General features: G+C 41.6%; 1 protein-coding gene across 1 annotated transcript in view; it reads right to left on the reverse strand.

Annotated features, from left to right (window-relative positions):
* Positions 1-3,785: 3,785 nt before the first annotated feature.
* The window catches only part of ERCC5 (ERCC excision repair 5, endonuclease), a 29,926-nt gene continuing 9,520 nt past the window's right edge, over positions 3,786-24,191 (reverse strand). The window contains exons 5-15 of the mRNA XM_062193953.1: positions 23,396-23,456; positions 20,547-20,690; positions 18,530-18,737; positions 17,098-18,201; positions 12,760-13,007; positions 12,288-12,407; positions 11,926-12,139; positions 11,115-11,259; positions 7,432-7,634; positions 6,363-6,445; positions 3,786-4,460 (exon numbers count right to left, since the gene is read on the reverse strand). Of these exons, the coding sequence (XP_062049937.1) occupies positions 3,873-4,460; positions 6,363-6,445; positions 7,432-7,634; positions 11,115-11,259; positions 11,926-12,139; positions 12,288-12,407; positions 12,760-13,007; positions 17,098-18,201; positions 18,530-18,737; positions 20,547-20,690; positions 23,396-23,456 (3,118 nt within the window). The 3' untranslated portion in view covers positions 3,786-3,872. The remainder of the gene's footprint in view (positions 4,461-6,362; positions 6,446-7,431; positions 7,635-11,114; positions 11,260-11,925; positions 12,140-12,287; positions 12,408-12,759; positions 13,008-17,097; positions 18,202-18,529; positions 18,738-20,546; positions 20,691-23,395; positions 23,457-24,191) is intronic.

Genomic DNA, 24,191 nt, shown 5'->3' on the forward strand with positions numbered 1-24,191 from the left:
TACATTAGAACATAAATTATTTCCTCTACAGTTTACAAATGAGGAAAACCAAAGTTTAAATTACATCACTGAGGTCACATAGCTAAAACAATAGAAAAAGTTTTATTCCCAATTTAGGATCTCTTCCATTAAAGAAAGCCATCTTTATTATACAAATTTGCCTGGATACCACTATTTACTAAATATTAACCCTGGACATACCTAAAGTTAGCTTGAATTTCTAGGAGGTTAAACAGTATCATCCACAACTTTGTTTTGCTGCTGAGACGCTGGTAGGGAAAGAATGGCACCAGAGCACACAGTTGATTACTGTACACCTGGCAGTGGCTCCACGCAGAGGAATTAGGATCCTGACAGCTGCAGCTTCCGTGCCTCTGGCATCACAGTGATTCAGAGGGCTGAAGAACTGTAGCAGTACTCCGTGTGTCCCATGAACAGCTCCAGAGCTAACAGGTGAATACAAACCACTCTGTGGGTCAGTGAGGACTATCTGGAGGAAGTGATCCATTTTTTTTAACTTCGATGCCAAGAGTTATTCTAAGACTCTACGGCTATAGGACGTCCTATGAAGTGAAGGCTGCATACTTTAGTATCACATGTCTGGGTGTGAACAGTTTTCAGAATCCAACAACTACACCAGAATGTGGGCAGCATTACTCTGCACCCAGGGATCAAATTATCATGACTCCTTCCTAACCAGACTTGAATGGGAAGGCTGAAAGATATGTCCATCTGGGCAACTGCAGGTATAACACAGGTGTGAGTCTTAGGTTGCATATAAATTACTCTTGTCACTGAATACATCCTTAATACAAAGGTACTCGAGTTAACAAGACCATGATGTGTGAGTACAGCTTCTAAGAAAGACTTTATACGCACCCCCCACATACCCCACAGTGCAAACAAAGCTGAAATAAACTCTCTTTAATATACTAGACAGGACTAGGAGTCAATATCTAGTTTATGATTTTAGGTCATTTATGAATGTTTTTCTATTTCCTCATCTATAAAACAAGGATATTAAAGTCACATGCTATTTGTGGGGTATTCATAGCATCTCCAGCTTCTCACATGCAGTGTCCAGCATCCAGTCAAAATTTAGCAGATAGACCAAGAAATAGACAACAGAAATAATCTCATAGGTGACTCAGATATTACTCAGCACAGATTGTAAAACAACTGTTACTAAGATGTTCAAAAAATAGATGGCAGGAATTACACCAGAGACCTGGAATATATAAAAATGAGCCAACTAGAACTAGAAAATAACAATAAATGAAATAAAGAGCTCAGTATATGAGTTTAACAGCAAATGTAGATTAAAAAAGATGAATGAGCAAGAACATAATTTTATAGAAAAAGGTCTTCATCTAAATCAGCTATAGGTACACTACTTGCTTTGAAGGATTTTTTTTTTTTTTTTTTTTTTTTTTTGCTGCTGATTATTTTAAACAGGCAACCTGTTTCGTAATTTTGAGTTAGAAGATTTGGGGTCGAGTCATTTGGTAGAAAAATTTGGTAAAGTCAGCTAATGTCTCTAAACCTGCCTCTTCCCTTCTAAAAGGATTATATTTTGGGCATGGAGCTAAGGGAAAAAGAGGATAAAATACCATGTTGTTCTATAAATACCATACTTATGGCATACATTTCTAATGTTCTTGTTTATTCTCCTAGGCACACAGGCCAAATGGAAATTAATTTCTGAAACATATCTAGGAGTATTTGTATGCTCAGTTCAGGCCAACAAGATGAGAGAGGCAATTTTTACAGTCAACCTCAACATAACACATCTTGCTGGTCCTGGTTTTTGCCTCCTGCCCTTTCTAGAAGGTTGAAATGCAGATGTGGTAGTCACTCCATATAGACCACTCAAGCAGGCTGCACCTGGGACTCTGAATAACCTCATCATGCATACATCTTCACGTGCTCAGACTGGTCAGTCTGCTGAGAAACACAGAATCAGTGTATACGAATATCTCTTTGTTACAGCAGGTTAGCCATTACCCCAGCTAGCACTGAGCAAAGCGAGTGCAAATTATCTTACTAAACACAACAAAATTAAGCAGTTTAACAAAACTGTTATCTTTTTAAAAGAGTTATTTATTTATTTGAAAGGCAGAGTTACAGAGAGGCAGAGGCAGAGAGAGGTCTTCCACCTGCTGGTTCACTCCCCAAGTAACTGCAATGGCCGGAGCTGAGCCAATCCAAAGCCAGGAGCTTCTTCCAGGTCTCCCACATGGGTGCAGGGGCCCAAAGACTTGGGCCATCTTCCACTGCTTTCCCAGGCCATAGCAGAGAGCTGTATAGGAAGTAGAGCAGCCAGGGCTCTCATCCCATATGGGATGCTGGCACCACAGGTGGCAGCTTTACCCACTACACCACAGCGCTGGTCCTGCAAAACTGTTATCTTAACTACAAAACATCTATGCAGAAAACTCTCAATTACCATTTGCATTGAGTAATGGCAATAACATGAAAAAAAATTTGCTCTTACGCACACACACACCACCACCACCACCACTACCACCACCAAAAATATTGTGCTTCAAATATCTGCAGAGAAAAGGAGCATCAAGAAAAGATTTGAGTTAATTTATGTGGCAGTTGCTATTGACTTTAGAAGAAAGCGGCTACAGAGGACAGAGAAGCAGAGACGGATTGGAAATGAGGAAGAAACACTGAGCATACAAAGCAGCAGCTGGGGTCTGGGTCTGTGAGGCACTTGGTTAAAAAATAAATATAAACGCAAGCCCAGAAAACACAGCTAGTACTCCTTCAAAGATGCTGCAAAGTATTTCTTTGTGGTTGTTTTCTTTGGTGAAAATTTCAATTTGAAGGCTGAGGATGAAAAATCCAAAAAGACGGAAATATAAGGGTACTTCACAAAGTTCATGGAACATGGAATTATAAAATAAGCTTTCTTTGCAGAAAAAAAATCTTGAAAATCCATGCATATTCAGAATGATCCTCAGAAGTGTGTATTATGAAAGAACTATGCCTGGATTTCAAACTAGTTTTGCATCAAAATAAACTTGTCTTTTAATTCAAAATTTCCAAGGACTTTTTGAAGTGAAGACACAGAAGGTACTTTTGAAGGCAGAAGACCCCAAGCTCAAAGTAACTGGAAGCAACCCTCTGATTGTTCTTAGTCCTAAGTAACCAGTAGCTTGGGACTCACCCTAGTGAGGTCTGGGCAGGAGCAACCTTCCTGTGCCCTGAACACCCACCTGTCAGCAACAATAACCCCAGCAGGCCGCTCCTACAATGGTCCCACCTACACCTGAGGCCCTGAGCCTCCCAGGCCACTTTACTCGGAAGTCAGCTTCTGAAAACAGAAGTAGCTTTAAAGCCAAACAGCATGGTACAGAGGTTCACACTCAGGTAAAGATCACAGGTAGGAAGATGCCTCTTATTTAGGATTCCTAATTATGGTTACAACCACAACAAACGTATTATTGAAATATGTTCCAGTAGTAAGGGCCCCCACCCCCAGCCCCGCTATCCTTTTGAGTAGACCCTGAGGGAAACCAGGAGGCAGTGGGGAGCAGGGCTGGAGATGCCAGCACAGCCAGTCCTGTGGGCTGTCTAGGGAAGGCAGGTGGAAGGTGAGTACCGACCAACCTGAACCCGTTCTTCTTTGCCACGTAGGCAGAAAGCACAGGTGATAAGGTAATGGAGTGAGAGATGAAGTCTGTGAACACAAAGACAAGCTCAGAAAACACTAGAGAAACACATAACTGTCAGGACAATGTCTGTTTTTAAAAAACACACACTAAACTCCAAGACCGATTGCAATGGCATTTAATTTTATGATGCCCTCACTACAAATTCATTACAAAATGTTATCCCCCCATGAGAACACGTATGTGAAATTAGGTTTTCCTTTTCCTTCCCCGTGCGCTTCTCAGCCTCCTCTTCTTCTTCCCAAACACAGGCCTGGCTGTCACCAGGACGGTCCCAGCCTCCTCTCCATCCCCATCGCTAGAGCTGCAGGTCGTGGCACCTCTGTCCTGGGCATGCGCATCTCTGGCCGAGCTCTGCCAAGCTGAAGGGCTGCATGTTGACTCCCTTGCTGTTTTCCTTTGTGTGCTGACTGGAGATAAACGCTCCTCGTCCTCACCTGAACATGAGTCAGAGGACTCTGAGAGGTAGGCATCCCCCAGAAATCCACCACCCCGACTCTCGCGCGCAGAAGTTGAAAGCCTCTTTCTTTTCAGGCTTGACGGCTCCTCCAGTTTCCTCGCTGCGCTTCTCTTCTGGCTTGCTCCTTTTGCCTTATCAAGCATCTCAAATTCTTTCTCCATAGCAACAGAAACTGCTTCTAGCTCACTGGCTGCTTCTTCCCTTTCTTTCCGCAGCATACACGTCACAGCTCTGTTTAATCTCTGGCTCTTAATACGTTTGGCTTCTTGCTTCTCCTGTTGGGCTAGTCTAAAGAAAGAATCGATTCGCAGCTGTGTCTAAAAAAACAAAATAAAATAAATCAGACAAGTAAATAAAGTTTGTAAATCCAACAAGCACAGTGGATTGCTACTTCAGACAATACTAAGTTATTATCATCTCCCAACGACTCACTGGAAGGAATCTAAATCATACTTAAAACATTATTTGCACCAGTCTCTCTGTCAGCTCAATCCTCAATTTCCATCTCACATTTATCATCTTTTCATAGGTACTTCAAAGAGTATTAAATACTTTTCTGTAGACAGGTATATTGCTTTGGAGCAGCACAATTTCATGAGGTCTGTTTCTAAGTCATACTGTGGTCTTCTTTCAAAAACATTATCATCACACATCATTTTCAGGAGGGAGGCTCAGAGCACATATTAGGAGCAATAAGACCTACTCATGCCTTTTGTTCACCAAGTACACATTGAGAAAGATACTCATAGGAATTAGTTATGTATGAGAAGAGTTATATGCCTGATGCTCTTCACAACATTATTTATAAAAACCTGAAAATCAAAGATCAAGCAAGTGAAGTGAACTAAGTAATTTAAAACTCTTTGATGAAATTACATAAAATCAAAGAATCTGGTCATTTGAAATGATAAAAATGATAAAAAAAAATGATAAAAACTATGAAAAAACACCTTATGTTACTAAGCAGAGGGGATTTTAGATTTATCAGGCGCTGATGTACATGGTAACAACAACATGTGAGAAAAATAAAATAAACCTAACATTAACGTCTGTGTTGGAGGAGATAGATAATGAGTAGTTTTAATTTATTTTCTTCACTTTCCAGTTTCGGAGAAATAAACTGAGAATGAGTTCTTTCATGAAAAGGAAGATAAGTGTATAATAAAACTTGTCTGAAATTAAAGATTAACCACTTACTACGCCAAATAGTTTTCTTTCTCAGTAGGCTTATAAGGTTTCCAATAGATAAGGTCATCAGACAAGGAGAAGTTAACCAAACCTAAACAAAACTAACTTAATTATCTTACAAGAGATGCTCTCGGGTGGGCATTTAACCTAGCAGTTAAGACACTCACTAAAACACACAGCCCACAGTGGAGTATCTGGGTTTGACACCTGACTGTGGCTTCCAGCTAATGTCAATCCTGGGAGGCAGAGATGATGGCTCAAGAGATTGCCTCCCATGTGGAAGACTAAGATGGAGATCCTGCTCCTGGCTTCAGCCCCTCCCCAGTCACTGGAAGTGAACCAATGGATGAGAGCTCTTTCTCTCTCTCTGCCTCTCAAACAAATTTTTTAAAAAATGTTGTTGTGGTTCCAAAAGTGTTTGATCTAAAAGATGTGGTCTCATTTCTGCTAGATAGTTTCTATATGTGGGTGTTTTGTGAATTGCTTCTGAGGTGGGAAAATGCTTGTTGTTTCTAAGTAGGAACATCAGCACACAGAGCAAGGCATAATTATTCAATACAGGGCAACTGAGGGCCATAATAGAGGCCTCTTTTCTCCTGAAAAATTTCTCCTACTGATATCCAACAATGACTAAACTTCTACCTTTAAAGATTCAATTACAAAATTTAAAAGTGCGAAAGTACTTGGAGAGACTTCCATGCTCAGAACTGTTTTGACGTGGACACTTCCTAAGCTTTGAGGAAATAACTCTGAAGGAGTAATATATTTAATCAGAAACACCCTAGTACGGAATCAATTATTAGATCTTATTTTTTCTAAGTCACAATGAAAAAGTACACCCAAGTGCAGCCCTAAAAGTGATGCTAGAAAATGAAAACAAAGTCCAATTTTTCTCTTTTTCTATTTTCCTGTGTTCCGTTACCTAAAGTGCCCTAATTTCTAAGGATCTCGGCGGACTTTGGCAGCTGGCAGCCACACCCTTCCGAAGTTGACTCTCCATCCCGCGTGAGGGACTAGCCCTCTGTGATTACCTGCTGGACGTTCAGTTGCTTTAAAACCGGAAGCAGAGATTCATCCGTCTTACTCCTGTTCCAGCCGAAGTACCGCTGACAGAATCTGCAGGCAGTTAAGACTTACAAAGTCTGAAACGCTTCTAAAAAGATTTAAGCAAGTGATGACGGATAGGGAGGTCCCAGGAACCCACCTTTGCTTTCATTCCCCACATCTGCAAAAATCTTCAAGTTTATAAAGACTAGAACACATTATTCCAGCACAACTATCTAGCACTATGTTCTTTTCAGTTCTCTAAAACAAACTCAGTTCTCATTTTAGGACATCAAAGATCTGGAAAAATGTTAACCTGCAACAAACACAAGCTTCAGATATCCTATATATTTCTTTAAGAGAAAAAAATTAGATTAATTCTATTGCATGTTTATAAATTTCTATCCAAATCATTATATAAATGCACAGAAAGGAAAACCAGTTAAAAAAAAAAAAAAGGGGGTGGGGGTTTAAAATTAATCATCTTCTCTAATTCTTTCAGAATAAGTAATACTGTACTACATGGTTCTATATGAGTGCAACCACGGCTTCTTTCAAAGATCCTCTTTTTAGACTAAGAAGATGGGAAAGAACACTAAAGAGTCTTGGATAAATGGGATTAAAAAAAATGATCCAAGTTCCTGTTGTGTAAATTTTACACCTAACTATATTTGGCTCAATGTTTCTTGTTTTTAGAAGTAAAAGGATGGGGTCAGCGCTGTGGCGTAGCAGGTAAGGCTGCCGCCTGCAGTGCCAGCATCCCATATGGGCACCGGTTTGAGTCCCAGTTGCTTCACTTCCAATCCAGCTCTCTGCTATGGTCTGGGAAAGCAGTAGAAGATGGCCCAAGTCTTTGGGTCTCTCCACCTGCATGGGAGATCTGGAAGAAGCTCCTGGCTCCTGGCTTCGGATCAGCACAGCTCCGGCTGTTGCAGCCAATTGGGGAATAAACCAGCAGATGGAAGACCTCTCTTTCTCTCTCTCTCTCTCTGTAACTCTGACTTTCAAATAAATAAATTAATTAAAAAAAAAAAAACAAAAAAGAACTAAAAGGATATTCCCGAATCTTGTCCGGATCAGGCTTCCCCCACAGGAAGGCTCCCTTGGAGTCATCCACCACAGGTTTCAGGTAAGCTTCCGCCACAGCAGGGTTCGGAAAACCAGGGGCGAGTTGCAACTTCCGTAACTTTTTTTTCACTTTGGTGTCATGGGGGTTAGGCCTTATCTTCTGATTTTTTTGAGCCTCCTGCCACCACTCTCTATAAGGCAAAGGAAATAATTATTTCCAAAGCAGTAAGACCTCGTAGTTCATGCACTGTGGATAAAGAGTCAAAGCTGGGAATTGTAAAGTCAAGTCTTAACTCTGAAATAAATTATATGATGTATGATTTTTAATTTTACTGCATTAATTATAAAGTACCTCAATGTACAGGAAAGGTAAAAACATTGCAATCCGATTGTGAGACTGACAAAACATTTTACATGCCCCATAACTCCACAGCAGGGGCCCGTCACTCCCCTCACCTCACAGATGAAGAACCTGTGCTGAAGACCTCAAGCTGCAATGGGACACCAGACCTTGACAATCTTCCTGCAGCACCCACTCTTATAATTATGATACCACAAAGCTCACAACCTCTCTGCTCACTTCTCAGCAGCGAAACCGAATTCTATATTGTTCACCCCAAATCCAAGACTGGATTCACCTCAAATCCAAGACTGAACCCAAGACTGCTTAATAAAACGTAAAAATGTCCTCAGCATGCTACATTTTAAAAATGCAGAACCTGACTACACATAAAGCATGACCCCCAATTTGGGGGTCAGGGAGAGGGTGGAAAAGACAAAAAGAAAAGTAAAGAGAATACTTAAAAGCATAAATGCTATTATTTTCCTTTGTACTAGGCAATATTCTGAATGAGAAAAAGATAGCTGTTCATTTTCTTCTTTATATCCTTTTTCCAATATTTTCCATTCTGAGATTAAGTTATGATGGCAAGTTAACGACAGCCCCTTAGGCTTCGACCCTCTTCCCCTGGAGACAGGTGGGCAGTGTGACTGACAGGAGGTGGTGCTGCGCCACGCCCACAAGATGGTCCCTTCCACTTCCTGTCTCCTCCAACTGACCACGAGGAAGCCCAAACCCCTGCAGAGATCCATGGCCAGAGGACCCACAGTCCTCACAGTCTGGCTGAGCTCCTAGCTGACACCACCACACGCCAACCGTGCACTAAGCTTTCTTACAGGAATCGTCCGGCTCAGCCGAGTTGTCTCAGATGAGTGGAACAGAAATGAGACCCGCCCAACAGCCCAACCTAAACTTCAGATTTATGGGCAAAATCAATGACTGTTGCTATTTGAAGCCACTGAGGTTTAGGGTAGTTGTAATGCAGCAACAGATAATCAGAAAAACTTATTCAACTAGGAAAAAAAATAAATGGCATAAAAATTAAAAATATAAACATTATCCTCATCAATCCTCACACTCGATAGAACCTAAGGAACAAGAAGCACCTGTACCTCCTGTTCGGCAGCAGCACCCACCTGCCATGTTTCACCACACCAGTGCAGGAGTGCCATCTAGTGTTCCCAAAGACTAATTGCAGCCTTTCTTGTATTAAAATACGATAATCTTTCACTTTTTTTTCCAAGAGTACCCTGGGGGATACCTACACTTCTCCCCCACTTCACTTTTGAATTTTTGTCTTTGAAATAGTAATCATGATTGCCAGCTGGGAGAATCAGCACAGCTCACCATGAGCTAGCCAAGGCAGACGGCTTACAGCGGGAGACTCAGGCATTTAACATCCAAATGAAAGGCGAGCACCGGTCAACCATCTCAGCTGTATGGGAGAGGTCGCAGCTGTGATGAACTTGAAGGATTCAGGTTCAGGCCCAGGCAGTAGGGAGGCGGCAGGGAATCACTGTTACTCTGTACCAGTCATTTTAGGGTTACTTGGAAATTTGGAGCCAGTTTTGTAAGATATTCTCTTTCCTCAAGAGAATCCAAAGTTTTACTTGAAATCTCTCCAGATTTAAATGCTGGTAGCCAATTCCAAAGTAAAGCTCTAGAGAAGAATACACTGTGTGGGCCAGGACCCAAGTAGCTCCACTCTAAAGGAGCGACGAGCCAGAGAAGAAGGGAGAAGATGCGAGCAGAAAAGAGAGTGATCCAACACTCCCAAGGTTCCTGCATTTTAAGGCTGTGGTCCTAAACCCGCTGAGCCAGGCAGGGCTGGGCCAGCTGCCCTCTGCCCTAACAGGTGAGGAGACCAAAGGCAGAAACTACCAAAGCTGACTAAAAAATGTAAACAGGCAAGAACTGAGTTAAAACTCTTTAACAAAGAAGGTGTAATCAGGCCATTCACTAAACAAGAAAGGCAAATTATCAATCAATGTGAAAAATTCATTTTTACTAATAATTATGCAACCAATTGAAAAGTCAGAGGCCGTTTCCACTCACCCTGAAATAATATTTAGGCAAGAACACAAAGATAGACATGTAAGGATACTCAAATCAATGTCTGTTGTACTATTTTTTAAAAAAGAAAAAAATAGGCACTTGCTCAAATTAATCATGAAAGACCCAAAAAAGACTACTTGGAGTCATTAAAAGAATATCATAAATCTATACATTTTTGATAATATGCCTCGTCCTATCACCAAACAAGTTGCAGGTAACATAAAAAGTATATAGCATCACTCAACTCTTGTAAGAAAGTATAACACACGCTCACACTTAGTGTACCTATGCACAGAAAAGTCTAACATTACATACAGCAGAATGTTAATTGTACTCCTTACAACAAGTCTGTATTTTATTTCAGTGTTTCTGACCACTGATACCTCAGCCAAGAACATTCCTATTTTTCAGACACAGAGATGTAACTGGAGAGAAATCTAAAGGATCATTAAATCAACCCCCACCAAAAAGCTGAATATGATGGCTGACAGATGCCATCACAACCTGTGACTATACCAAAACCCAGTATTGCACACTGTAAAACTATGAATTTTAAGGCATTGAATTAAATTTCAGTGTTCCTTCCAAATTGCCATCGAGGGCAACCCTTGAGAAGGAACTACTTTCATAGACACACTCCTTACTTCTACCAGCTCAGATTCTCCAAAATCAAAACAACGTATCCCAAGTATTGCAGGCCTCCGGATTTGGGATGGAACAAGACTCCTCCCAGCACTCGCCAGGTGAGAACAGACCAGCCTGGCTGTAAAGGTCCTGGCATTGTACGCTCATGTCCCTTTCTGGCTGACCTCGCTCACAACACTGCACACATAGATGTTCCATTACGTTTGCTGCCCGGTCACTCACAACAGCAAGGGACCCCCTTAAGGGTGCTGCCCATGACTTCCTCATCTGTCATATCCACAGGGCTAGCACAGAGCCTGGCACATAGCAGCCCCCTGATAAATGTCTGAACAATGACATGACAGCTTCCATACTCCTGCAAAGCTCACAGGGCTGACTGTTGAACCGCTGATGGGCATCACTAAAACAAGCGATTCATTCTTACTTCGTTGGAACTCTTGAAAAGGCCTTTTTAACAACAACAACAACAACAATCTTGAAAAAGGAAAATAAATTTTAGTAACCCCTACTGAAACCTCCTGCTTTTTCTCAATGAAACTCGGTTTTTGATAGTTTATGATGTAAGTCACCATTTTATTTATTAATTTGCGTATGTACATAAATATTGAAATGAAAGAAATGGAGAACTTACGAAAATTTGACAAGAGGCTCCAGGCCATGCCCAGGGAATTCATTGAGAATTTCCATGGCTGTTACACAACCCACAGTTGGTATCCCTTCCGTGTAATCACTCCCAAGCAAATAGGCCAAATTTATTAATTTGTTCCGGTCCAATCCTATAAGAGCAACCATTATCCTTAAAAAATTTTTAACAAAAATGCATTGCATAACGTTTAGAAGCATTCTATGTGAACCTACATGTACACGTACAGGGGTACCTCAAAAAAATCATGGAAAACATGAAATTAAAAGGTAAGTTTATTTTGGTGGAAAAATGTTTTGAAATTCATCATAATGCACATTTTCCACTATGTTTCATATATCCTCTTACAATAGCCAAAGATCTCTTTATTTGAAAACAGGTGATTTTTCGAGTGGCATACCGGTAAGACAGTAACAGTGACATAGACAGTGACATACCGGTAATCAGTGCCTGCAACACCCACACAACCCCGTGAGCAGGAGGCCTCCCACCTGCTTCCCCCACTCCAGCACCCTGGGTTCACTCTGGAGAGCTCAGGTAACTACTCAAAGTCCAACCGCATCAGATTGTTGGTAAACACCAGAGAAAAACCTAACCCTAGTGGATTTTAAAGTCTTAGTTCTACTTTTTAACAACTCTATTCCTCTACATAAACCAAAGATCACTTCTATGGAAATCTGTGTTAATTACACCTCTATCATTTCCATTCTTGTCCCAAAGTACCTCCTGGGGAACAATCAATTCCTAAGGCAAATTTCGAAGGTGAATCCCAGAAAGTCCTCATACTCTGGCGTCTTACCTAATTGGTTGTGGAAGTCCACATACTGGTAATATTCTACAAACTTGTTTTTATTAAAAAAGTTTTTGTAGACATGCCGCGCTCCGAACAGCCAGATATCACTGTCGTCGGTGATGGTTCCGGAAGTCTGGTCCGTGAGGTCCAGGATGGCGCACTGCGCCTCCGCCTCCATGGGCGCCTCCACGTAGGGAATGCCGAACAGGCGCAAGAGCTCCTGCAATTGCAGACACACGGCGCGTCGCCCAGAGAACGGCACTGCCGGGCCTTCACCACCAGGGGGCGCAGCGTTACACACCGCCTTCTGGGCGCTCGCTGGGGAGTCTGAGCAAGGAGCTGTTGAAAGCCTGGGTTGAGCCCCTTACCTGGCTTTCCAGAAACATCTGTCCGGTGACAGTGGCAGCGACCCGTTCTTGCTGCTGCTTCTGAGCCTTCAGTGAATTCTGCTGTGCTAAGAGGTCGTTCTCCAGAGTTTCTAACTCTTCCTAGAAAGTAATTTTGCATTTGTAGGTAATTATATTAATAATCCAATTTAAGTTGGCTACAGCAGTCTGCATTTAGTCTGACCGAAATTACCAATAAACCTCTTCTTGTAATAAAGCATACCACTTGGACTCCTGAGCAAGATCCTGTAATACTTGCATCTTTTTGAGTTCCCTCACGAAATCACAGGAAAAATGGGCTGCACCCAAGACAGTAACCCACATAAAAAGGGGCAATCAGGAACAGGAAGATGTGCTGCAAATGGCTAATGCTATTAATCTAGCACCTCCTTATTAATTCAAAAGCTACTTAGCTTGGCTTCGCTAGCAATAAAACACGATGTAACATTATTACCAAATCAATATCTTGCCATTCATTGAAGGAATCTTCTGTATCCTTTTCATGTTCTTCATGTGGCTCCATATCCAAGTCCTTGCTTTCAGAGTGGTCCCTTGGGAGGCTCTCGGCATCCCCAGTGGCTTCTTCATCCTTCGCTCCCATTGGCACCATGTCCCCTTGTGCAGAGGGAGGCCTGGAAGCTTCACTCGACTCAGTTTGAACTTCGTCCTCACTGATCCCACCCTGCACTTCAATGAAACTTCCTGTAGCAAAATAATAGTCATTTCAACCACAACTGAAATCACCCTGAAACCACCAAGAACTTTATGAAGCATCCTGAAAAATGAAATACCCCAAAAGAGAGAAATAATTGGATAAATTAAAAGCATATAATGCTAACATTACTATGAAACAAATTTAAACACAAATGTCTGTAAATCAATTAAACTGGTACCATCTTTGGAAGTAGGAACAAAGGGGCTGGTGGCATGGCATAGCAGGTAAAGCCGCCATCTGCAATACCAGCATTGCATATGGGGGCCAGTTTGGGTCACAGCAGCTTCACTTCTGATCCAGCTCCCTGCTTATGGCCTGGGAAAAGCAACGGAAATGGCCCAAGTGTTGGGGCCCCTGCCACACAGCAGGGAGATCTGGATGAAGCTCCTGGCTCCTGGCTTTGGCCTGGCCCAGCACTGGCCTCTGCAGCCCTCAGGCCCTGTAGGGAGTGAACCAGCAGAAGGCAGCTGTCTGTCTCCACCTTTCCCTCTGTAACTCTTTCAAAATAAATGAATACATCTTTTTAAAAAAATGTGGGAACCAAACCCAAGATTTATGTGTTAGCTTTATACAAATAAGTTCTATGTCAATTAGTACTGTTTCTAAAACTTCAAAAAGGAGAATTACTAAAGTATATACACAATTATGGAGTGGTGTGTTTGTAGGCTTTCACTATACACACAGCCAATGCCCTGACTAAGCAGGAAGAGTCCCAGATAAGCCCTCAGGAGACACAGTTCTTCCTCTTCTGCTTTCCTTGCCCCCTCTCCTGTCATCTGTTCCTCAAAAATACTCACTGGCTCCCTTCCTTTCTTTCAGGTGAGGGAGGCTGGCATGGCCTGTCCAGCTGGGTTGGGCAAGACAAGCAGGACAGAGGTGGTGGCTGGAACTCTCAGGGTGCTGGGGCCCTGCACCAGAGCCACCAGCTGGGACAAGGAGGCCAGTGTGGTGGGAGGCAGCTACATGCATAAGGTGTAAATATGCTGAAGACAACAGGAGCCAAGTTTCTCACTGTCAGGGGAGTTAGGCAGAGGACATGCATGAATCCTGTGGTGGTGGATTGAAATTAAAGGTATCAGTGTGTAGCAGGTAAAGCTGACCCCTGCAAAGCCAGCATCCCATATGGGCACAGGTTAGAGTACCAGCTGCTCTGCTTCCAATCCAGCTCCCTGCTAATAGCCTCAGAAAAGCAGAAGATGGCGAAAGCGTGTGGGTCCCTGCACCCACATGGGAGACTCAGATGAAGCTTCTGGCTTCGGCCAGGGTTGGGCCAGGCTGAAGATCCCCCTCTTTGTGTCGCTCTGTAACTTTCAAGTAAGTAAATCTTAAAAAAAAAAAAAAAAAAATGTCAATGTGAATTTGTGGATTTTAATAGAAGATAACTAGACAGAAATATAATTTGTGGGGCCGGCACTGTGGCATAGCAGATAAAGCTGCTGCCTGCAATGCCGGCATCCTACATAGGCACCAGTTCCAGCCCTGGCTGCTATACCTCCAATCCAGCTTCCTGCTGATGTGCCTGGGAAGGCAATGAAGAATGGCCCAAGTCCTTGAGCCCCTGCACCCATGTGGGAGCCCTGGATGGAACTCCTAGCATCAGCCTGGCCCAGTCCTGGCCGTTGCAACCATTTGGGGAGTGGACCCACAGATGGAAAATCTGTCTCTGTTTCTACCGCTCTCTCTGTAACTCTGCTTTTCAAATGAATAAATCTTTTTAAAAAAATGAAACAGATTTGTATACACATGCACAGTGCACATGTGTGCATGCTCATGTGTGTACAGAAACATTCCTACTATCATGGAGAAGGCCTGAAACAATGACAACACCTCCCCCCCCCCACCCCAGGACAGTGAGCACACCCAGCACCCAGCCTGTGGCTTCTAAGCAGCAGGCTCCACTGAAAGGAACCAGGGCTTCTTGGAGAAAAAAGATTGGTTCCATGACTAGGGCTGAGGGAGTACAAGATGAAGTCTGGGATATCTGGGCCTTAAAGTAAGGAAATGTTCCAAATATCATAGAGGAGTTGTTAAAAGACAGGAGTCAGCTTGATGGGCTCTCCAAGGCCAAAGCTGGGACAAATCAAAGGCAAAGTCAATCATGATAGCTTTGGATTACAACTCACTAAACAAAACAGGCATTCAGGAGTCCACAGTGGTTAAAAGTGTAAGTGGAAGAGGAGAGAGGTCTTCCTTAGAGCTGGATGCCAACTAATAAATTCATAAGGAATAATGGAGTTAGAAAACCATCATTTGGCACTATCATAGTAACAATTTATTCAGATGAAAACCATCAATGGATACTAAAATATGTTAAGGAAAATAAATTTACCTAGCCCCAAATATTCCTGCCCTCAAACTTCTGATTCAGGGGCCAGAGTTGTGACATAGCCAGTTAAGCCTCTTTCCATGATGCCGGCATTTCATATGGATGCCGGTTTGAGTCCTGGCTGCTCCACTTCCAATTCAGCTCCACGCAATGTGCCTGAGAAAGCAGAAGATGACCCATGTGCTTGGGCCCCTGCAGTCACGTGGGAGCCCCCGATGGACTTCCTGGCTGCTGGCTTCCACCTGGCCCAGCCTGATGGTTATAGCATACTGGGGAGTGAACCAGTGGATGAAGATCCTTCTCTCTCTGTAACTCTGCCTTTCAAATTCAAATAAGCAAATATTTAAAAAAAAACTGATAAATTACTAAAGAGAAATATTAAGTTTTTAAAGTAGAGAAACCTGGCAGATACCAGGGAATAAACTGTGTTTGTATATAGCTGATTTCTGTTATTTACAGAAGTTAATGGTCTATAAAGTCACTGTAAACACTAAATTATTCAATACTGAGTCATTGCTCCTAGGATATATTTATATATAAATAATATATATTTATTATACATTTATATAATATATTGTCATATATTAATATATAATTATCTGAATCCTAAAATAATCCATCTCAGCAGATTGTATTTTCTTTATTTTTCTGAACATGGTTCAGAAGTGTTAAGTGAATTTACTGAGGTGACCCCATTAAAAAGGTGCCAGAGTTTGGATTCAAATTTGGTCCAAGTGGCTGAGGTCTACACTGCACTGTCCCTGTCTCCACCCCCTGTGCATATCCATGGCAGCACTGAAACAAGGCAGAATATTGCCTCGCTCAAGCTCAGTGGAGGATGGCAACTCAAATTAGTTCCCATTCTGCAAATGTCCACAAATGACCATAAAGACAACAGAGTGAGTACTGATTCTGGGGTTGCAGAAACAATTTAATGAGTAGGCAACTGTCCAAATATGGAATCTAAAAATAATGAAGATTAATGGTATACACATTTGTTTAAATACAGAAATTTATAAATTTATAAATATTTAATACACATACAAAGAGTGACAGTGACAAGAAGAGAAGAGAGAGATTAAAGCAAGTATGGTAAAAATGCCAGCCCCCAAGATACTGGATGAAGGAATCAGAATGTTTTGTAACCTACTTTCAACTTTGTCAAGTTTATGATTATTCCAAAATAAAAACTTGAAGAAAAATCTAATAGGAATCTTAGGCATTCCCTACCTTTAAAAACAACAGGTCCAAGAGTTTGGTGCAGCATTTAAGATGCTACTTGGGATGCCTGCACCCCACATCAAAGTGCCTGGGTTCAAGTCCCAGGGTCCTCTTCTGATTCCAGCTCCCTGCTATTGTAGAACCTGGGAGGCACCGGCTAGTTCAAGTATTTGGGCCCCTGCCATCCATGCAGGAAAGTGGGATTGAGTTCCTGACTCCTGGCTTCAGTCTGGCTCAGCCTTAGATATTATGGGCATCTGAGGCATGAAGGTTTCTATCTGCCTTTCAATAAATAAAAAATAAATTTACAAAAATGAAACAATAATAACAACCAAAAACAAAGCCAAGCAGGAAGGGACATGGTTCCAGTTCCAGCTGTGTGTCCTGGAAAACTCATTTCACCTTTCTTTCCGAGTCTCTAGTTCTCATCTGTAAAAAGTGGGAAGACGACTACTCCAAAAGGTCTCTCAGCTCCTACAGATGTGAAGTCCTACCACCACTCCTCATCTCTGAAAGAGCACAGCACCTACCATCAGATTCACTCTCATCAGAGTCGATATCCACTGGTTCCACAGACTTGGGGAACGAAATGGAACCCGGGCCTGGAGATTCAACTGCCTCCTGTTGTTGGAGGATTTTTAGGAAAGTGTCATTCTCTTCTGCATTAAGTGATTCTGCATCTTTTGAGTTACCTATCACCTCTGAAGGCACACTTATTAGGTCACTCACTTCTGGTGAACTGACAGTGCCAACGACTTCAGACGCAGGATTTTGTTCACATTTTGTTTCTTCATCACTAGAAAGAACAGAGGAATCAAATTTCCTCTCAGACGGGGAGAGATCTTTCTGCAGCTCCAGTTCTTTGGCAGGTGTTTCATTCCTGGATACAGATCCTATGCTTGTTGGAGCCACCAGGGTCAGGAGCCGAGGTGCATCACTGGGCAGAACCACTGTGTTCTCTGAAGGAAGTGGATCTCTTCTATCCTTAACTGCAGACCCATCACTTGTCTGAAAAGCTTCATTCACCACAGGAACAAATGACTTTTGTTCTTTTGGAGCATCAGACTCGCTGCCTTCAGAAAAGACAGCAGTTGACAAATGCGCGGAGCCTGGTAGCTCTCGCTCACTTTTAGTGCTGGCTACGTGCTCCTCTACAAAGGTCACACTGGCTGAAGGCTGGACAGTGGTAGACAGCACTCCTTTTTCATCTCTTACTTCAAGACCTTCGTCCTTTTCCTCTTTGGAGCTCTTTACGGGCAGTTTTGTCACTCCTGGTCCTGCTCCCTGCACACTGTCCCCAGCACACATTTTCACGTCTTCATCCTCATCAAGGGCTCTCTGAATAGCTGACAGAGTGCGTGGAGATATGGAGCCATCGTCGCCAGCGGCAGACACCTTCTTCTCCCTGTACTGGGTGAGACTTCCACTCTCCAGCTCCTCATCTGAGCTACTTCCCAGCATGGCAGCCTGCAGAGCCAGCAAAGTCCTTGGAGAGGGAGGGGTGGCATCAGGCTCTTTCTCTGGCTTCAGCTTTTCACACGGAGATGACTTCATGTCAAGAGACACATTGTGCACTTTGCTGGAAGAAGGAAGAGACTCTGAATCCACTTCTACAACTTTCTTAGCTTGAATACCTTAAGAAAAATTAAAACATTTCTCACTATGAAGTTTCAAAGTGTGACAATGCACTTTCAGTAAGATGAGGCCACTACTAGTTCTCATAATTAAAGTATAAATTGTATTTAATCTGAAACTAAGAATTAATTCATTGGTTAATCTTAAAGAGTTGACACTATAGTTATTAACCCACTAATTACTATTATATACAACTGTACTATTATATACAACCGTCACTGTCTAAGTAGGATTTCACTTATATTATCCAAGGGTGGTAGTTTATAGAATTCAGAATGATGACATGTTTTGGTTTTTAGCCATTAAATAAATGATGGTACCCAATACCTTTTATCAAGATGTAATGTGAGGTGTCTTCAGAGACCACTCTCCTGGACTCTACCTCCCTCAAAAAGCCCCCTTCCTCTTCATATTGCTTTTGGATTTGCCCTGAATGTTGCTGGTTCATTTCCTTTTGGACATTTTCTATGTGCTGGTTTAGGTAGTTTTTTTTAAGCAAGCCTTTGAGTTGGTATTGTGAAAAATCATTGGACTCCTAAAGGCAGAACAAAGAAAATTGTTTCATATTTAATACAAATATTACAATATTTCCCAAGAGTCACATGGCTGATAAGTGGTAGGTCTGGGATCAAAAGCAGTCTGACTGATTACACTTGGTTCTATTACTATTACAATCATTACTATTACTATTATCACTTATCATCACTACTGTTATCAATACTACATTTGTAGAATGTACAGATGATATAGTGGTCCCACCTGGATGACTTAAAACTTCTAGTCTCTATCAAAACTACAGATCCAAAGAGCTGCTACTCCAAGCTACCCTATAGTCTACCAATCCCAGAGATTCTGAGATTGTGGAAAGAAAATAAAGAAGAGCAAATTATTAAGGACTGTCTCTCTCCCACTCCTTCTCACTATTGTTTACATAACCCAAATCCTATTTTCTCAAGTACTACACAGAGATCCTTTCAAACTCAAGAAATAAAATATCTGATAGATAGAGAGCCTAGATATTTCCCCTGAGATGAAAGTAAATTCATTTCTGTATATCCAAAGACCTGAGAATATCATTTCTGTGAGCTTTAATGTTTTCCTATCTTCACATTCTATGTGGAAAAACAGAGGGAATAATGGGAAAACAAACTTATTTTTTTTTCATATTTCTGATATCAATTTAAGTGTTTAAAAGCCTATAGAAAGTAAAAATAAATAAATACTACATTAATTCACTATGGAAACAATGCTGTAAAATTCATATTCTATCCTACAGTGGGCTAAAGGAGAACTATGTTAGAAATAACAGATAGCAGTAGGGGCCGGTGTTGTGGCCTAGGTAGGTAAAAGCTGTCAAATGTAAAACCAGCATCCCATATGGGTGACAGTTCAAGTCCCAGCTGCTCACTTCTGATCCAGCTCCCTGTTATTGGCTGAGAAAAGCAGTGGAAGATGGCTCAAGTGTCTAGGCCCCTGCCACCCATGTGGGAGACCTGGAGGAAGCTCCTGGCTTCTGGCTTCAGCCTACTCCAGCACTGGCTATTGTAGCCATCTGGGGAGTGAACCAATGGATGGAAGATCTCTCTGTATCTACCTCTCTGTAACTCTTTCAAAATACATAAGTTAATTTAAAAAATAGATGGCAATAGAAAAGGAAACAGAACTCATTCAGTAGCAACAAGAGAGCCAGTAATTAATAGCAGCATTAATTAATTAATGTAGTATGATCAGAAGACATGCTCAGCAACAACCAACACAACCCAACACACCATTCCCACCCAGTTTTCTGTGGCTAACAAGTGTCCAGGAGGAAGAAGGGAATAGAGATCAAACAATGATATGCTGTGGTAGAGGATAACTCACCTGGAATTTCAAGCCAGAGCATATTTCTGTATAGTAATTAGACTCTATATTACTTTTAGTTTTCACAGACTCTATCTATCTATCTATCTACACACATACATACACATATACATATGTATATAATTTAAAATAACTTTCATGAACTAATCTAAGAATTGAGTCACTAAGTATAAACTGGACACTTTCTAGGTCCTGCTGAGCTAGGTGCTGTATAGGGGTACATGACAGGCACATTCCAGGACTCTATGAAAACACAGTAGGAGAAAAGACCTAGTCTTGGGCAGGAGGTCAAGAAATCTTAAAATAACAGCTTATAAAGTCAAGCTTATAAATACATGAAGTTCAGAGGCTCTTTGTATACACTTGCTATTTACTGAACAAACACTGTGTAAGTACTGCTTCTTATGATTCTCTTCTTTCTAAGGAGAAATTTTACTCTAGTTCTTAACTCTAAGTATTACTCCACTGTTCAACAATTCACCTCTGGCATTGCTTCAAATAATGTTCTTCTTCGTTTGGTAAATTCTTTCATATCAGTCAAGATCTCATGCTTTACTTCAGGTGGCAGACTGCTGAAGTCCTCAGATTCAATATCTATCGCATGAGGGTTATGAAAGAATTCTTCCTGTGAAGAATAAAATGTAATGACAGGAAATTTTTATTTCACACAGGTACTACAATTCATCACTACAGATATTTACTGCACTGACGTCATAAACACAGTTTCACATCATCTACAATAGGCTGAACACAGTAGCACATAATTTGCAATAGGCATCGAAGTGAACAGGTGGATTAGAGAATGTATCTTTTCATTCAAATGCAGAAATACTCTCTAAGATCCCTCTAAGGCAACAAGGACTTTTCTAGGTGTTAGGGTACCTTGGAGATCATGCCAGATAAGAGATCCCTACTCTGAAGAGTGCAGGAAGGCATACAACAAACCAGCTAACAGTAAAAAAACAGATTAACCTGATAAGACAGTGAATAAGAAAAGAGGAAGAAAAACAGATTTGTTGATAGAGAAGACTCCATTTTTTAGGATCTGTGAGCAGGGACTCAAAACACAGCTAAGTACTCAATCAGAGACTCCAGGCTGAAGTAAGAGCAAGTGCAAAGGCCCTAGGGTATAAATGAGCCTGATACATTTGAGCAGTATTTGTAATTCCCTCAATTATTTTACTCTTAACCTAAAAATCAAAAATGAAATAAGAAATTCACAGACTTGGAAAAGTATAAAATTTTCCTAAATGTTAACTAAAATTTAAATAAAAAGTACTTTAAAACTTCTCATCAGGGTGGACATTGTGGTAGAGCAGGTCAAACTGCCACTTGGGACACTGATGTTCCATACTGGTGCGCGGGTTTGAGTGCCAGCTCCTCTGCTTCCGATCCAGCTTCCTACTAATGCATTCTAGGAGGCAGCATATGATAGCTCAAGTGCTTGGGCTCCTGCCACATGGGCGATCCCAATGGAGTACTGGGCTCCTGGCTTCAGCCTAGCACAGTCCCCACTGATGTGGGCATTTGGGAACTGAACCAGAAGATGGAAGATCTCTCTCTCCCTTTATCACTGCCATTCAAGTAGACTAATACAACAGACAACCTTTGTTCAAAATTTAATTAATAAAAACGATAAAATGACACAACCGCTGTCTTGTTTGTCTGCTATGTGGTGATGTGCACACGTACATCCACTGAGTACTCAAGACAGCCCCATCACTATGCACAGTGTCCTGCACTCTGCTCACCAGTGCTCCCAACACCTCCCTGAGGAAGGCATCCAGATCTTCTCCTCTTACCAAAAAAGAAAGGAAATAAAGCCTAGCGAAATTAATTAATCTAAGATCACACTGCTCGTATATAGTGAAGCCTAAACTGAAATGCAGGTCTTTCTGAGCACAAGGTCTAGGGTCTTAACCAAGACAGCTATCATTCCTGCATTAACCATGCAGAGCTTCTACAAGTGAAAGTCTTCTACCAGACATACCAAAGCAGTCTAAACAAAAAAGAAACAGCAAATCTGGGAATCAAATAATGTTATCTGCTACACTAAAAAACTTAAAAAAAAATGCTTGTTTTACTCGTATATTTGGTACAACCTGAACTGGCAAAAATGCTACTCAGTAAAATATGTGTGGTGATGGTTTTGAACACATATCCAATTCTTTGCTGGTTTTTTCTGTCAAATTCTCTCCCCCTTAATTATAAGCTGGTCTTAGTAGCTAGATCCTGATGGAACATCCAGGATGGAGGAAGGACAGAAGAAAGGAGGCTGCTAGTTTCTGCAGGGAACTTCCTCTTGGAGCCTGTCCTTGGAAGGGAGCTCCTTGCTGTGAACAGGCCCAAGGCCACATGAGGCAACATGCAGCACAGAAGTCTGACTTCCAGTGTCAACTGCCATGCAAGGGAGGAAGCTGCTGAAGTCCAGTTTCAGTCTGACTGCATCTACATGGGAGTTCCCAGACAGAACAGCCTTGCTGAGCTGATCAACTCCCAGCACTGCGGCAGATCTGATAATAAGTGACCATTTTTGCATCACGAAGTTACACAGCAATAAATTCCTAGAACGGGGCCAGAGCTGTAGCAGTGGGCTGAGCCTCCACCTGTGGTGCCGGCATCTCGTATGGGCGCCAGTTCTAGTCCCAGATACTTTTCTTCTGATCCAGCTGTCTGCTAAGGCCTGGGAAAACAGTGGAGTTGCTTGGGCCCCTGCACCAGCGTAGAAGACCCGGAAGAAACTCGTGGCTCCTGGCTTTGGACGGGCCCAGCTCCAGCCACTGCAGCCATTTAAGGAGTGAACCAGTGGATGGAAGACCTTTCTCTATGTCCTTCCCTCTCTATCTATACCTCTACCTCTCAAGTAAAGAAATAAAATCTAAAAAAAATTCCAAGAACATATGCACATACATACATATATATGTACACAGGTATATGTGGTACACATACACATGCCAAATACTCATAAACACACAGGTATTCGACTGTAACAACTGTACAAAGAATAATCTAGAGTATCCAAAATGGCAACACTTATGTAAGTTATTTACAAGTATTATGTTTTCCATATTTTCTATAAATGTATGGATTATTTTGTTGGTCAGCTACAAAAGAAAAATGGTTTATTTGGGTATGTATAATAGCAAATTCTATATATATCTACTCAAATATGGGTAAATAGTTTATATATTTATACATGCACATACACATACACACATTACTTTTTATTATGAACTTTCATAATTCATACTACCTCATTAATATTATTCATTTTCATGTCATCATATCAAATGACAGAACACATTCTAAAGTCAAAACTTATTTAAATACCTGTAATGCTTGTTTTTGACTCATTCTTTCTTGCCATTCTTTTTCATCTTCCTCTTCTGAACTGAAAATCAAGCACACAGATAAAGTATCTTTGATTTTCAGTGACTAATAAAATCATTTCTTGAGTACAAGCTGTGCTGGTTTCAAGGTCTACAGTGGTAAATAAGATGGCAAGATCTGTGCCATCATAAGTCTCCTTGTCTGGAGAACACATGAGTAAGCCAATATAATATGATATAGTAACTTCCACCACGAGGGAAGAGCAGATTGCTAAAGGCACAACAAATAGCCACCTCATCCCCAAACTGAGGGATCTTGAGAGGTTTCTGGAAACTCCAGCAACCATGCTACTTGCAGTCAGCTATGAGTGAGTGTGGGTTCTAGTTGCAGGATGTGAGAAAACTGTTCCAGCAGGAAGAAATAAATTCTTTACCCATGTGGAAAAGAAAGCCTGCCTGGGAACAATGTGAGGAGAGTAGGAGTGATTAAGGAGTTGAAAGTTTTATCGTAAAGAAACGAGAAGCTTAGAACTGTTTTAGGTAAGGAAGCTATCAGGTTTGAGTTTTAAGCAGATTTTATAATATGAAGCAGAGATTGGGCTTGGCAGGGAGGAGTTACCACAAAAGGGGTAAGATCAAAGACAAAGACAGAAAGAAGTCTGGAAGCTGTTCCTGGAGAAAGGTGGTGGTGGTGGTGGTGGCAAGGGAGATAAAGAGAACTGGACTTATTCAAAAGCTTCTCTGCCTCTTGGGAGCTCATGGGAAAGGAATGAGGGAGATGGGAAAGGAAGACAAAC

Source organism: Lepus europaeus, chromosome 6, assembly GCF_033115175.1.
Source record: "Lepus europaeus isolate LE1 chromosome 6, mLepTim1.pri, whole genome shotgun sequence".
NCBI classification, from domain to species: domain Eukaryota; kingdom Metazoa; phylum Chordata; class Mammalia; order Lagomorpha; family Leporidae; genus Lepus; species Lepus europaeus.